The sequence below is a fragment of the Leiobunum rupestre genome, chromosome 11 (assembly GCF_980474605.1).
Source record: "Leiobunum rupestre chromosome 11, qqLeiRupe1.1.hap1, whole genome shotgun sequence".
NCBI lineage: Eukaryota > Metazoa > Arthropoda > Arachnida > Opiliones > Sclerosomatidae > Leiobunum > Leiobunum rupestre.
The window spans coordinates 47,856,966-47,872,997 of record NC_143394.1 but is presented as its reverse complement, the minus strand read 5'-3'; the positions used below and the strand labels follow the sequence as shown (position 1 = coordinate 47,872,997).

The 16,032-nt window shown below is 37.6% G+C and overlaps 1 protein-coding gene across 6 annotated transcripts in view; it reads right to left on the bottom strand.

The window, feature by feature from the left end:
• mub (poly(rC)-binding protein mub) overlaps window positions 1–16,032 on the bottom strand; it is a 346,307-nt gene that overhangs the window by 11,340 nt on the left and 318,935 nt on the right. For all 6 annotated transcript variants that reach the window (XM_090163435.1, XM_090163436.1, XM_090163437.1 and 3 more), the window contains 6 exons: window positions 10,571–10,708; window positions 10,352–10,480; window positions 8,968–9,111; window positions 4,494–4,572; window positions 2,410–2,566; window positions 469–588 (listed from right to left, as the gene is read on the bottom strand). In XM_090163435.1, coding sequence (XP_090019561.1) covers window positions 469–588; window positions 2,410–2,566; window positions 4,494–4,572; window positions 8,968–9,111; window positions 10,352–10,480; window positions 10,571–10,708 — 767 coding nt within the window. The remainder of the gene's footprint in view (window positions 1–468; window positions 589–2,409; window positions 2,567–4,493; window positions 4,573–8,967; window positions 9,112–10,351; window positions 10,481–10,570; window positions 10,709–16,032) is intronic.

The window sequence follows — 16,032 nt, the reverse complement described above, 5'->3', positions numbered from 1 at the left end:
TTTAGATGTATCGGGCGCGTCACTCGTGACCTAGAAGTGACGTTTCACTATGATAGCTAATAGACGCTAGCATACACTATATTTATGTCTTATTCAACTTGTTTTAAGTTCCACGCGCGTCTTGATATTTTAGCGTAAATGGGCTCGAGCGATTTCGCGCGTGCTCACTGAAATAAAAAAAAAAGCGCGAGCCTTTTACGCTAAAATATGAAAGAGCGCGTGGAACATTTTAACAAGTTGAACAAGACACGAATTAAAATTCGACGAGTCGCCCTTTTTACAAAGATGTAGCCTTCAAAACTGAACTGAACTCCTACGTATCTCGTGACGAAAGCGATACATTAAAACAAGTTCGGAAAATGACTTCATAGACAGACTTATTCGCTTTTTTTTTAAATATATTTAGTGAAATATAGAGGAGAGAAAAAGCGTATAATAAAAGTGTAATGGAGAAGTGTAGCATCTAACCTGGTGTTGATGAGGTACTGAGCAAGATTGATGGCTTCTGGCGTCCCCGAAATGGTCACCATGCGGTCCTTGGAACCCTCTTCCGAATTAGAGATTTTGATGGTGGCACCCGACAGTTGCCTGCGCACACGCCGCCCAAACAATGCAAATATCACGTTCATATTATTGGTATTAAAATAAGATTGGCAGTTGGTAAATAAGTTCTAAATGTAAGTCGTGGTAACGTCGTTAAAGGGGAGTTGTCACCACTCTAAAATTGGTTAAAAACCATTTAAATGGATAGACGACGTCCGAAAATGGTTATACAAAAAATTTTACGTTAATATTTACAGTATTTGATTTATTATTAGCAACCAAATTTCGTGTTTTATCCCCCCCGACTCGAGAATCTCAGAACCGCTTGGTTGAACCTACCTTCAACGCCATCTCGTGAACGAAATATTATTTTCCCAAGTTTTATCGTTTTTCGGTCGGAACTGTCGTCTACTACGACATTCTCCTTGGCTTTTCAACCGAGTTATACTCGTAGATTGTAGTTTATCGTGTTTTTAAAATGCCTTACACGCCGCCCTTTCTCAAATTTTTGCCGCTTCATTCTTTTGGCGCTGCACGTAGGTTCAACCGCGATTTCTGAAATTTTGGAGCCGTTTGATGTAGGTTGCGGAAAAAGTAGCGTAACTTTTTAAATACTTTTGCAATAACTATAAAATTTCAGGGACATAATCATTGATATATTTTCAATCATTCTTGAAAAAACCTCGTAAATTTTGGTTTTGGTGACAATTCTCCTTTAAGAGTGGCTTTACGTGGTCACTACCTGAGAGCAAAAGTCAAGTAAGACGAGATACGTGACTGTTGAAAGAAATTCAAAATAAGAATCCTTGAGGGTTTTTAAATTAAGGTGACTCGGAACAAAATTTTCTATAAATATTTTCACTCTATTTTTATCAATTTTCAGTATTAGATTATCATTGTTACTATACTAGATTTCGAGCTTAAAACTGTTTTTTTTTTCTCAAATAGGGGTTTTCAGACTTGCTTGACTCTTGCTCTAAGGTAGCGAAATGTAATGCTTTACGTGGTGTGGCCATATTTTTTTTATAAATGTTTTTTAGCCCCGATAGGAGCAGAAATAGAAAATTATTTCAAAATGATTTTGGAGTAAAATTGGCGCAATTAATAGAAAGGGTGAACAGGGTTGCCACAGTTTTTTTCATAAATAAATTTCCCGACTTTCCCAGGTTTTCCGTGACCATCTCTGGAGATTTTCCCTGACTTATTTTATGCCAAGATTTTGTATTTTATAACCTATATTTTAGTAAAAGTTTCCTATTTGCAACCGAAATTAAATTCCCTGGCCTTTACCTGATTTTTAGACTAATTTTTAAAATTCCCTGACCATTACCTGATTTTTAGACTAATTTTTAAAAATCCCTGACCTTTACCTGATTTTTAGACTAATTTTTTAAAAATCCCTGACCTTTACCTGAATTTTAGACTAATTTTTAAAATTCCCCGACTTTTCCCTGATTTTTATACTCATATTCAAATTCCCCGATTTTTATACCCATATTAAAATTCCCTGATTTTTATACCCATATTCAAATTCCATGATTTTTATACCCATATTCAAATTAATTCGTCGATTCCAGGGGACCTATACGCCGTAATTTCCTATCGGGGGGCGAAATATCCCCCTGATTTTTAGACTAATTTTGAAAATTCCCTTATTTTTTCTCTGATTTTTATACCCATTTCCAGGTACTGTGGCAACTCTGGATGAAACCGAATTTCTGGTTGCTATCCCTGTATTAATTAGCCCTACTTTTAATTCCGCTCACAGTACCAAATTAATTAGTTTTTTTAAACACATAATAATCACAATAACCTCAAAAATAAACGATGGAGGAAAAAAAATCTTGTCGAAACAAAAGTACCCACCGAATCTCGTTAATTTTGGCTCCACCTTTTCCGATGACACATCCGATCAGATCATTTGGTATCGTCATCTCCGTAGTCGTAGTCGTGGCCGTGGCGAGGGCGGCGGCCGCTGCCGTTCCGGGCCGGAGACTGTTGGTGGCCGCTATAGATGCCAACGCTGAGGGGGGCGGATGGACAAAAAGTGAGACGGAGGGAAGATGAAAAACACACGCGACGGGAAACACGAGAAAAAGATTGGGAAAATTGTTATTTAGAAAAAGGTTAAAAGTTTGCCAAGATTGTGTATTTTTTTATTATTATTATTAAAGAACGGGAATTTTTAAATATAATTGAATACGGAGGAAAGGAATAGGAGGGCGAGAGAATATAGAAAAAAAATGTTTTGTGAATTAAGATTTAATTATGTTTTATTAGGAATATTTCGTATATACCACGACATTGTAGGGAAAATAAAAATACTATTTTCGTTCTAAATAGAATAACCTACTTACGATTATTTGTAATCTCATAAAATTAGTTAAAGAACAATCAAACCGAGTGAAATTCTGACAACATTTAATAGTTGACGTAATTAAAGAACGAAAATAGTTAAGTCGATAGAACAATAACCTCCAATTTTGGAGAAATCTTTACTGCTATAAGGGAAGGGGGGGGAGAGATAAATTTCAACTATGAAAATAAATAAAAAGCATGCCAGATTAGAGAGAAAAGCGATTGTGGGGTAAAAAACGTTTGAAGTTAAAACTATACTACTAAAAAGTGTACTAATTAGTGGACGATATCTGATAAACCAACAAGAAAAATAAGTAATATCTTGTGACCAATAGATAGATTTACTTATCATCATAAGTAACACGATACTCTTAAGTATGACGTTCAAAGGTTCCTGTTAATGATAGTCTGTTGCATAATCGGAAGTTACTGCCAGCTAGGAGCAACAAACACAGCACCCCAGACAAGGAGAACGCAAGCTGTCAAAAGTCGCGCATTTTCTCGCGTACAATTTTCATTGGTTAGACGCTTTAGCGCCTGCTGCCGTTGGAAGGGGTAAATTCGGAAATTGTCTTCCCCCTTTCCGTAAAACGTTCAGCGTAAAGGCTCGTCCAATGAAATTTGTACACAACACGTCGTTAGTGTATTTAAAGGCTAGCTGCGTTCTCCTTGTGTTTGTTTCTCTTAGCTGTCAGGTTAGTTTTATGGTACTAAATACCTAAAAACGTAGTTAGGTTTCAAATTCGAAAATAGCTACCTTCAGAAACAAAGCGAGGATTACTAATAATCAATTTAATAATTCATCATAATGTTGCTAAAGTAAACATTATTTTTATTTTCAAAAAAGCTTAAATTTCAGTAAGCCTTGGTTGATCAGTCAAAAAGGTTGGTGGAATTCCAAAGCCTATTAACGTTCGTCAGTCACTGATGAAACAGACTATTATTAAAGAAATCAGCTTCTGTTATTATGTTACTTAGGATATAGCTAGAATCAGGGCCGTCTTTACCTAATTGGAGGCCCCTGGGCAAAGCTTTGGGCGATCCCCCGTAACTCCACCCAAGTTTGCAACCTCCAGTGCGAAGTACATCGTCGCTCGAATCTACAACTATCGGTTCAAATAGTTTCACTTGTCCAACTAAAGGTTACTGAAGATGAAGTTTATTCTGAGTTTAAAAATACGAACAACCAAAAGTCTTTATTCGTTTTAGATTTACCCTGTCTATAGACGCGACTAAATACGAAGTTTAGGACTTTCGAGCAATGTTAAAAACATTTTTGTGATTAAAATTTCTTTTGCATTTCACAATTTGAAAAATGGGGCCCTCCAGAATCTTGGGGCCCTAGGGCAGTGCCCTTTTTGCCCAATGGGAAAGACGGCACTGGCTAGAATATAGAAAAAATGGGTCGTTAAGCGAATACAAATGTTTTCTTGTTAGCTTAAATAAGATCGTCTTTGATTCTAACACCATAAGTAAGCTGGGGTAGTAAACAAAGAAAACTGAAAATTGAATAGTAAAAAATAGACAGCTAGAAAGAAGCCGTAAGCGGTAGAAATATCGCAGATGATTATTGTTGAAGGAGCGGGGAATACCTTGTGGATTAAGGGTCCCAACGTTGTGTCCAGGCAGTAGGGGGGCATGCTGGAGAGCCAGTTGGTGAAGCTTGGTCAGCTGGGAAAGGGCAAGAACAAACTGATATTGTTTTTCTCTTCACTCAAAAAAATATACATTAACTTAACACGTTCATATGAAAAAGACACTCGAAAATAATGTCTATAGAAAATAAATAGAAAACTTACGAAACATCTACCTTTCCCCAACCACGCGTTTCCAATCAAAAAAATACGCTTTAAGGCCTAGGTTTTCTTCCGCCTGTGACCCTTTAAATTTACTTTCCTTCCAAACCAAAATCCCGCTGTTGGCCTACCACCAGGGTATTTGTTTGGAAGGAAAGTAAATTTAAAGGGTGACAGGCGGAAGAAAACCTAGGCCTTAAAGCGTTAAAGAATTGGTCGACCACGCTAGTGGACTTTCGAGAGTGGGAAAAGATAGATTGATAGAAAACACCAATGGTTAATGAATAAGACCATCACTAGGTTTAAAACACTCCCAATTATAAATAAGAGACATTGTCCACGAGTAATACCACCTGACAAGGCGGCGGAACGGTTTTTGGCATTGTGGGTTGGATGTTTTTGATTTTACTTACGGTGAACGGAACAGCAAGCGAATGGCAGAGACTTATTGCGTGTTTGTGAACGCTTCGGATTAACACAGCCTACTACGTATAATCTCGCTACAACCGGCTTCGTACCAGATTTCAAATAAGGATAGGTTCACAATGGGCGTCTTTTCTACATTTTTTTTACGCGTCCGGTCCTAAAAGTTATAAACATTACGAGGTTGGGATGACAATAGAATTTTGTGATCTCATTCCATTTCAGATCCGAACTTAGTCGTACTAATCGCCGTGACAACGTACGCCTCTACTACTCGTTATTTACATTAGGTTTAAAGGTCACGGCTTGTTCGTATAGTTACAACAGCCAGTCTTTAATAAATTATATTCTAAGGAAAATCGATAGTTGAAGCTCCAAGGCACGGGAAAGAAAGTTTTCGTTTGGGCAGTGGAATTACAATGATTCTCTATCCAATTACAATTACACTAGTCATTTAGTTTGTATACAAATCGATAGACCGTATCCGTGATCGAGGCGTACATTGTTGAGCGATTAGTGAAACCTAAAAAAGGTAGGAGCCGGTAAAACCTAACGGGTAGGGTTAACAAAGGTCGAAAGAGCGCTTTGGTTAAACGAGCTTGATTTCCCTAATTAACGTTATCATGAGCGATTAAATATAGTCGAGAAAGAGATAAATAGAGATAGTGTGTTTGAGAGAGATTATTCCGTCGGCAATTATCCGAAACCTCGAAGTTTTTAATCGGCAATAGCAATTATTTTCACCTGAAGAAACAAATGTTAGAAAACAGATCAATTCTTGGCGGATGGATATATAATATATATATATATATATAGTTTAATGTTTTAGTTCATTGTCTATAACGGGAGAGTTCTTCGGATTGAGGGATAATGAGGCTAGGGGTCAAGAGGGTCAAAATTCTGATATCAAGGTGCGGATAAAGAGGGTGGATGATTGAATCCTTAAAACGGAAGGGGAACGAACTCTTTCCAAGAGTCCAAAAAATGGGGTTGAAAAGGTTGGGCGGATCGAGATTAAGATGATAAAAACACTTGATCATTAATCACTAAAATTGTATGAATAAGAACAACAATACAACCGATCATATAAGGGGAAAGGTATTGGGGATACATTTACTATACTATACATGTTTTATATTCCAACGTAGATAAAGGCGTTGCACCAAAAGCTATTGGGAAAATGGGCGAAACAAATAAAAATATACAAATTGCAATTCGCGAATCCCGCGGGATTTTGCTATAAAACAAGACGGTCCTACGTTTATTAGTGATTTACCAACGGTAAAAATACTTTTCTAATATTCAATGACCAACTAGTAGTGAGGTTTATTTAACAAGAAGGTCAAGCTAGAGCGAGTCGTTTCGCAACGACGTGAAAAAGTCTAAAATATAATTTTAATATCACCGGATAAAATCGCGAACCTCGTCAGAATGAGACAAGTACATAATAGAGTGAATCGTCCCGCAAACCTGATTTTATTTTTGGCAAAGCGCAATTTTCGAGAGGGCGAGAGGGGTAAGAGAATTCGGCGTCGAAACGTCAAAACGAACCGGAGAACATGGTTGCGCGCTTCGCGGGTCAGGTGAAATTTATAATGTCGCATTAATCTTTTGGCGCGACTTTTTTTTCCCTAAGGCTTGGCGTTCTTTTTTAAGGGTATACGGGTGACCCTGTCTTTTTCCGGGGCGCATCGCTTGCCACCGCCGACTCGGCGGATTCTTCCAGTCATTAGGCGTCTTGCCAGCTCGCTCCACCCCTCCCCAACAGCGCGAAAAAGACACGGTGTCCCTTTGAAGGTCTAGTCTCTTCAAAATATGCAAGTTGGGGGGGTTGGGGGACCCATTGCGTAATAGCCCCAGAGGGGGAAAAACTACAATCGCTTACTTCGAAGACAATAGAGTCGTTTTCTCGCCATAGATTACGCGTTAAAAACGGAGACTGGATTGGCACGCTGGAAGGCGGGATATTAAGCGACTTACGCGCTTTATAAATAGAACTCTCAACGCGCCACTTTCGCTACGAACGGCGTTTCGACGCTATCCCGATTCTTATCACCGGAGAATGATGGAGACAATGTTGATGGCGCGAACTACTTTACAAGGAGGACACATAACGCGGAAATATCGGACGTTCTATCAACAATGAATTGAGGTTAACGGAGAATATGTGAACGCTAACTATATCCCCCTTTTTCTTGATTTACGTACGTTATTCTCCGACTACACGGAGAGATAGAAAAAGGGGCGTGGCTTTGGATCCGGACATCACATTTTCTGTTAACCTGAATTCATTTTTAGTTATATCAAAGATAATGTTACACCTCGTACCTTAGATTCGAAAACGGCGAACTTTTGTAACGAAGCGATTACCCACCTCCGGTACGTGACCTCCGAATAATTTATGTATACACCAATTCGCATATTACATACAGGGAAACAAACCTTTAGAAACCGACATCGAGTATAAAATTTTAATTTCGTATTTCTACACTAGATGACACCAGCGTGTATATTTTGGCGCAAAATTTGAAAAAATAAAATTACATTTTTATATTTATTATATAATTTAAGTGCTATTTCAAGCTGAAAGTTTATATAAAATATTTTAGAAAATATAGTTATACAAAATTTCAGCTTTTAAATAACCACAATTTAAATTAGACTTTCGCGGATATTATAATTTTTGTTATTTCGGATTCTAAAATGATGGCGCCATCTAGTAACAAGTAGATTATTAAAAATGTACACACAATGGCGGTACCCCTGTAAAAGGGTCTTCTACCTTATTATATGCGTATTAGTGTATTGGGTTAGCTAATGTTGGTTACCGCGGTAACTACGGAGGAAAATTTGTTCGGACTACGCTTAAGCCTGTGTTTTCGAATCTAGGGTACGATGCCAATATTATATTTGAGGTAATATCGACTGAACTAATCGCGGCGATGTAAGAACTTTTGCAAGAAATTGATTATTTGTTTTTGCCAAATTCGTAAAAATTGTCCCCCATTTTTAAACGTGATGGAAAAAAAAACATGATCTTAATTTTATAAGTTATAAATATGACTTAAGAAAAATGCATTAGATAAATTTAAGCCAGTAGAAGAGCGAAGGCAAGGTTTGATTTCGTAATTTGGATTTTTTGGGAAAGACAATTTTTTTTAGAAATTAAAATAATTTAAATTAAATTTAAATAAACCTTGGGACTAGCTCGGCTACAGCCTTTATATTAAAAATATAATATTTCATTCGAAAAGTATTTTAAAAACAATCGACTATATTTTTAATTTAATCGACTTGATGTAATACTTTTCAAGAGAAATATGGCACTTGTTTTGGATTCGGTACCAGAAATACGTGGCTAATGTGAAATATATTGTTCGCGGGTATTTCGGATACAGAATTCAAGAGTTAGTAAATTTACAGCACTGGAAAGAGTATCAAATTCAGCAGAACACAAAATTAAAAACTATTAAGTGCGAAAATAATAAAATATATAGAAGAGAATAGAATACACGTGCCTTATTGATCAAAAAACGAATTAACATACAATGAAAAAATTATAGAAAAAATTTGAAGGCATTCCTTTAATTTGAATGTACGTTTCGGTGATTGTTTTGATTCGACAACGACGATAATTTAAAAACAATTAATGTTAGGAGGACCTGGTCGCCTCAATGGACGCTTAAGGGGCGGCTACGGATTTATTTTTAAATTAAACGTCGTGTTTTAGCGTAGAGAAAAAAGTAAATGTTACGAAACCTCTCTCTTTCAAGTGGTGCAAACAAACTAAAAAACTTAGCGAAGAAACTAATAATAATAAAAAGAAGAGAAGCGAACTTGTCCGTACATTCAAATTATGGAGCCATCCACTTACATCGGGATGAGGAATAGCGTACTGTCCTTGCACGGTGTAGGCCTGACCACCAGCGAAAATGACTGGCGGCATGGCAGGCTTTGGACGGTACGGTATTGTGGCTCCTTTTGGCGGAGACTACATCCAACCAATCCAAATGGACACCGAACAAAAATTGGGTGAGCAAATATTTTAATATTTTGAACAGCGCATTTACTACCTGCTAAATTAGCTAGTCAAGAATATGGGTCAATAACAAATTCGTTGTAGGACACGGCCGTCGTCAGCTTGCGGCTATGTCCGTAGGGGTAGTACCGGAATGGTGGGCATATGGCTATCTATCGGTAATCAATGAAATATTTTAAAGTAGTCAAGTGATTTGACCTAAATCATGACGTTCACTGCTTTATACGAATTTTGATAATTAAACCGATAGATTGCGCCACTAATGGTCGTTTTTCTGGTTTCTATATGTCCTAGCTAGGATTTTTTATTGGTCTATGATCTAACCGTGGGAAATCTTTATTGGCCCTTGATCTATCTTTGGGAAATCTTTATTGGCCCATGATCAAACGGTGGGAAATCTTTATTGGCCCATGATCAAACAGTGGGAAATCTTTATTGGTGTATGATCTATCTATCCCCCCGTTGGCGTGGCCGTTACACATATCTCGCCCTGATTAATCAGTTATTGTGTGCTGGTGTCTAAGGCCTTGGGTCGACACCGATGTGTGGATGTCAAAAAAAAAAAGATCTATCTTTGGGAAAACTATTTTGGCCCATGATCAAACAGTGGGAAATCTTTATTGGCCCATGATCTATTTTTGGGAAATCTTTATTGGCCCATAATAAAACAGTGGGAAATCGTTATTGGCTACTGATCAAACAGTGGGAAATCTTTATTGGCCCATGATCAAACTATGGGAAATCTATATTTTACCCATAATAAAACAGTGGGAAATCATTATTGGCTAATGACCAAACAGTGGGAAATCTTTATTGGCCCATGATCAAACGGTGGGAAATCTATATTGGCCCATGATTAAATAGTGGAAAATCTTTATGGGCCCATGATCAAACAATGGGAAATCTTTATTGGCGCATGATCTATCTTTGGGAAATTTATATTGACCCATGATCAAACAGTGGGAAATCTTTATCGGCTAATGTTCAAACAGTGGGAAATCTTTATTGGCCCATGATCAAACGGAGGGAAATCTTTATTGGCGCATGATCTATCTTTGGGAAATCTATTTTGGCCCATGATCAAACAGTGGGAAATCTTTATTGGCCCATGATCAAACAGTGGGAAATCTTTATTGGTCCTCGACCTAAAAGATTTCCTGAAGTCTAAATGTAACTGAAGGAATGAACTCACCTCCATCATGACGCAACATATTTGGTAAATACATTTGGTGATGGACTCGGCAGTTCCGGAGACAGTCACCGCCCTTTCGGTCGAGTTTGGGAGCATTTCACTGGCGACCTGGATCGAAGCCCCCGTCACCTGAGTAGCAACAAGGACAACCCCATTAGACGTCATTCATCATTCTAAAATTCCCAGTGAGACAGACAGACAGACAGACAGACACCTTACCTCTCTGATCTCTTTAATTTTGGAGCCGCCCTTTCCGATGAGAGAGCCGCACTGGCTGGCCGGTACAATGAGTCGTAGCGTGACCGGCGGTTTCGGTACATTACTGCCGCTGTTTTGCAAATCCTGGCCCACGAAGTACTGGCGGCAAAAAGGCAAAAAGTGTTCATCAATATCGACGCCAAGTTTGAATTATATCGATGACGGAAAAGGAAACGCGGCGAGTCATTTTAAAAGACGCTTAAAACAAAAATAACGGTTCTCCCACCGAGACCTATACTATAAATACCGATAACATTTCATCGTTAGGTTTTAACGGGGTTATATTAAGGAACGTTTACGAAGCTACAGAGGCGAATAATGATCGTAAAAACTAAACGAAGGAGCTTGGCTTCCGGCGTGACGCGGGGGATAAAACACGGGGAAAGTGTTGGTCCGCTTCTAAGAGCTCCCAAAAGAGTCCTTGGTCCTCGCGCCACTGTGCCGTTCCAGCTGGGGAGCGCTTTTCAACGCCAAACACACTTTTATCGCTCAAGTAACGACGCGAAAGGAAAAACGAAACAGAGCGCCAGTGACGTTCAGGACGGCCTTAAGCCCGCGACCGAGGATCCAAACTGTTTGTTAAGCAAACAGCCGCGGGGTGTTCCCCCAGAGGTCACACCACGACGACGACCCTCAGAAACCTTTAGCTTTTTCTTTCAATTTAAAACAAAGGAAAGTGAACCACTGATTTCCCGCGATTTGGAAAAACCGAAATCGACCCGATTCTACGTACTATTGAAACGTTTCTACGTAGGATTAAAACCTTTCTACGTAGGATTAAAACCTTTCTACGTAGGATTAAAACCTTTCTACGTAGGATTAAAACCTTTCTACGTAGGATTAAAACCTTTCTACGTAGGAGTAAAACCTTTCTACGTCGAATTGAAACATTTTTACGTAGTATTTAAATATTTCTAGGTCGAATTAAAACATTTCTACGTCGAATTGAAACATTTTTACGTAGTATTTAAATATTTATAGGTCGAATTAAAACATTTCTACGTCGAATTGAAACATTTTTACGTAGTATTTAAATATTTCTAGGTCGAATTAAAACATTTTTACGTAGTATTTAAATATTTCTAGGTCGAATTAAAACATTTCTACGTCGAATTGAAACATTTCTACGTCGAATTGAAACATTTTTACGTAGTATTTAAATATTTCTAGGTCGAATTAAAACATTTTTACGTAGTATTTAAATATTTCTAGGTCGAATTAAAACATTTCTACGTCGAATTGAAACATTTTTACGTAGTATTTAAATATTTCTAGGTCGAATTAAAACATTTTTACATAGGATTGAGACATTTCTAGGTCGAATTAAAACATTTTTACATAGGATTGAGACATTTCTACGTCGAATTGAAACATTTTTACGTCGAATTGAAACCTTTCTACGTAGGACTGAAACATTTCTACGAAGGATTTAAATATTTCTAGGTCGAATTAAAACATTTCTACGTGAAATTGAAACATTTCTATGTCGAATTGAATCATTTCTACGTCGAATTGAATCATTTTTACGTCGAATTGAAACATTTCTAAGTAGAATCGAAACATTTCTAAGTCGAATCGAAACATTTCTAAGTAGAATCGAAACATTTCTAAGTAGAATCGAAACATTTCTAAGTAGAATCGAAACATTTCTAAGTAGAATCGAAACATTTCTAAGTAGAATCGAAACATTTCTAAGTAGAATCGAAACATTTCTAAGTAGAATCGAAACATTTCTAAGTAGAATCGAAACATTTCTAAGTAGAATCGAAACATTTCTAAGTAGAATCGAAACATTTCTAAGTAGAATCGAAACATTTCTAAGTAGAATCGAAACATTTCTAAGTAGAATCGAAACATTTCTAAGTAAAATCGAAACATTTCTTAGCAAAATTGAAAGATTTATAAGCATAATTTAAACATTTCTACATAATTAAAAAAAAGAATAAAAAGTGTGACAAATATGAGAAATTGCATATCTTCTATGATGAGAGGCTGTTGGTCCCGAGCGGGGAGATCTTTTTGGATAATTGTCGCGGAAAGAGGCCATCTTCAGATGAACCCGGCGCGCGGGGCATAAATCACTCTTTAATGGGGGGAAGCGTTTCTTTTTCGTCGAGGCGCGAGCGCCAGGGAATCGAGAAATACATTTTTACGAGCTATTAACGCGATGGCCGCTCAGTCGCGAATCTGGAATAGATCCAACACGACAGAGAGCCAGTCCACGGTTCCTACCAAAGGAGAAAACCCCGGCGGTGTAATTAGGAAAAGGTAATTTAGGCAGCAGAAATAATTTGAATGGAAGGCCATATGGCCGTTAATAGACAATGGAACGATTGTCCTTTCGACAGATATTATTATTATTCAGCTATATTTCACCGGAAGGACATGGATGACATTTTCGCCACCGCGATATTTTAAATAGCGTAGCTGAAATAAGTTACCTTCGACACCGAAAAAAGACGACACTTACGAACGATACGACGAGTCGGTCAGTGGCGCACCCAGGATTTTTTCGGGGGGGGGGGGAGGGTTTAGGAAAACAAGATATAGTTAAATATTACAGGGCCCCCACTCAAATAATTTTTTTATAGGAAAAATAGGATTCTTTTTCTAAAATTATAGAACTTTATAGGACTATTTATGCTATTTAATTTACTGACTTTATGCATTTAAAAACAAAATTATATTTAGAGAAATAAATCTTTGATTTTCACTTAAAAAATAGAAACTATTTAACCATTTTATCACAAAAATATACTAGTAGCCAACCATGTTAACAATAACAAAAGTATAGACTAGAATGATATTGTATAGGAATTTATACTATAGCTAAATCTAGCAATTTAACTGACAATTGTGAGTGGCGGGATTTGAAACGGGCAAAATATCAAAATTATAATATATTATAGGACTTTTTGGGAATTTTGCTAAAAAGTTTGGATGTTATAGGACATTTTTGAAAATATAGGATTTTATAGGAATTATAGAACCTCTGGGGGCCCTGCATATTAAAAAAAAGATTTAAGATAGATGGTTGGCTGGCGTTTTTTCCATAATATACATTTAATAAATCAATAAATATTTGTTTTTTTTTCGGGGGTGTGCCACTGGAGCCGTTGCCTACCTCGTTATACTAGAAAGTTAGTATATGATTAAGTATCTAATTTAGTTTAATTTCATTGATAACAACACAATAACTCCATAGATTTTAGCCCGTGGCATTGGCTTAGAGTTCCCTCACAAAAGTCGATACTATGTACTTTTCAGGGTTCGTACAAAATTTCGGGAATGAATTTCCCTGAACGATTTTACAAATTTTCCCTGACCATTTTTGTAGAATAAATGAATGGTTTGAGGTTAAACCTTGCAAAATATTTATTATGTATTTTTAATAGGTACGTCTTTCAAAAACATTTGTGCTTAATTTTTTGGGGTCATTATTAAATTCTCCGACATTTTTGGACCATTATCAAATTCCCTGACTTTTTTGGACCATTATCAAATTCCCTGACTTTTTTGGACCATTATCAAATTCCCTGACTTTTTTGGACCATTATCAAATTCCCTGACTTTTTTGGACCATTATCAAATTCCCTGACTTTTTTGGACCATTATCAAATTCCCTAACGTTTTTGGACCATTATCAAATTCCCTGACTTTTTTGGACCATTATCAAATTCCCTGACTTTTTTGGACCATTATCAAATTCCCTGACTTTTTTGGTCCATTTTCAAATTCCCTGACTTTTTTGGCCCATTTTAAAATTCCCTGACTTTTTTGGCCCATTTTAAAATTCCCTGACTTTTTTGGACCATTTTAAAATTCCCTGACTTTTTTTGGACCATTTTAAAATTCCCTGACTTTTTTGGACCATTTTCAAATTCCCTGACTTTTTTGGACCATTTTCAAATTCCCTGACTTTTCTAGGTCGTATACGAACCCTGCAGTGTTCAATTCATTTCAGACATTTTAGTTCGACCATTGTGACTTCTAAGGTCTCTCGTATCTGGACCCTGTTGCCTAGACAACGGCAAGGCTTCAACTTTCAAGAGTTCAAGACGCGCAAAAAAGTGCCAACTGTAACAAATTTAGGAGGCTATTTACTTTGTTAGCTTCTTTAAACAAATATTTCCATAATTTAAGAAAAAGGAAGATATTTGACTACTTTAAATGGTTTTAATATTTTGTTTCGCCTCACTGGAAAAGGTTAACCCTAACGTTTTGAAAACGCCTTATTAGGTTCTTGACCAGTTCGGGCGCAGACTATTGGCTACCGAGAACGGTTTCTTGGATCGTTCGGGACTGTCCGAGCAGTGGGGTGGCGGAGTGGTTAGCGCTTTCGCCTCGCAGCAAGAGGAGCCGGGTTCGATCCCAGCGTGTGGCACTGGGTGATAACTTGGAACCATTCCTTCCGCGTAGAGTTTGCAAGTTCTCTCCCCACTGGTTTAAGGGGTTTCCCCCTTCCATAAACACTTGTCTACCACCCTCCTACGCATTGTAACCCGGCCACCGGAATTAATGGCTTTAAACGTAGCTTGATGACTTAGGTGGTGCCTTGGGTGTTAAACTAGAGAACGATAGCCAAGAATGCATTTGGGTTAACCTAGAATACGTAGTAACAACTATAACATCTGGTTTCATGATTCTCTATTCACCCGCATAAATTCTTGCAAAAGGTAATAAGGTATATCAACATTGTAACGTATAGTAACGTATATTATTAGATATTCTTATTTAATCTCCACTTTTAACAAATAAAATATTAATGGTAGTTGCTTTTCTGGGCTTTCTCTAGCTTCTTAAATAATTTAAAGAATCGGCTATTTTTAGAATAACACTTATTGTAGAGTTTCTTCGAGCGGGTTCCAAATGCGAATCTCACGCTGGTCGCGGGTGGAGTAATTGGAACCATATAACGTCGACATTCTTAGAAGGGACGCGATGACTCCGTAGGCCTCGAAGTCCCGCGCTCCCCACGCCTTTCCTGTCGTAAAAACCTTTTCGCTATTGTTGCTTGAAAGCGTTAGCTGCTGTCTTTCTGCCCCTCGCGCTAGTGTCGAATTTAAAGTTAAAAGTATCCCCTTTGTTAATAAAGGAAACCATATGTACCCCCGCTCCTAACAGTGTCTTTTATCTTAACCGTCTTTTTAAGAAAATAAGGATTGCCAGTGTGATTCGTTTTGTAGAGCCCAGTTAAATATTTCTCCAAAGTCGAAAAACAACTTTCGACCTATGACCCTCACTCCCCAATTAGTCCCAAATGGAAATAATGCGAGCCCGGTGCAAAGGGGTGACCCCCTTTCATCGATTGGGCGAAATCAGTTCAGCCTCTTGGTGACGCGAGTGCCTCGCGGAAAAACCACGATCTAGGGGTTTTTGGATAGGGTCTCTTCAAGAAGTTTTGAGAGTAAAACGGAGTCTGC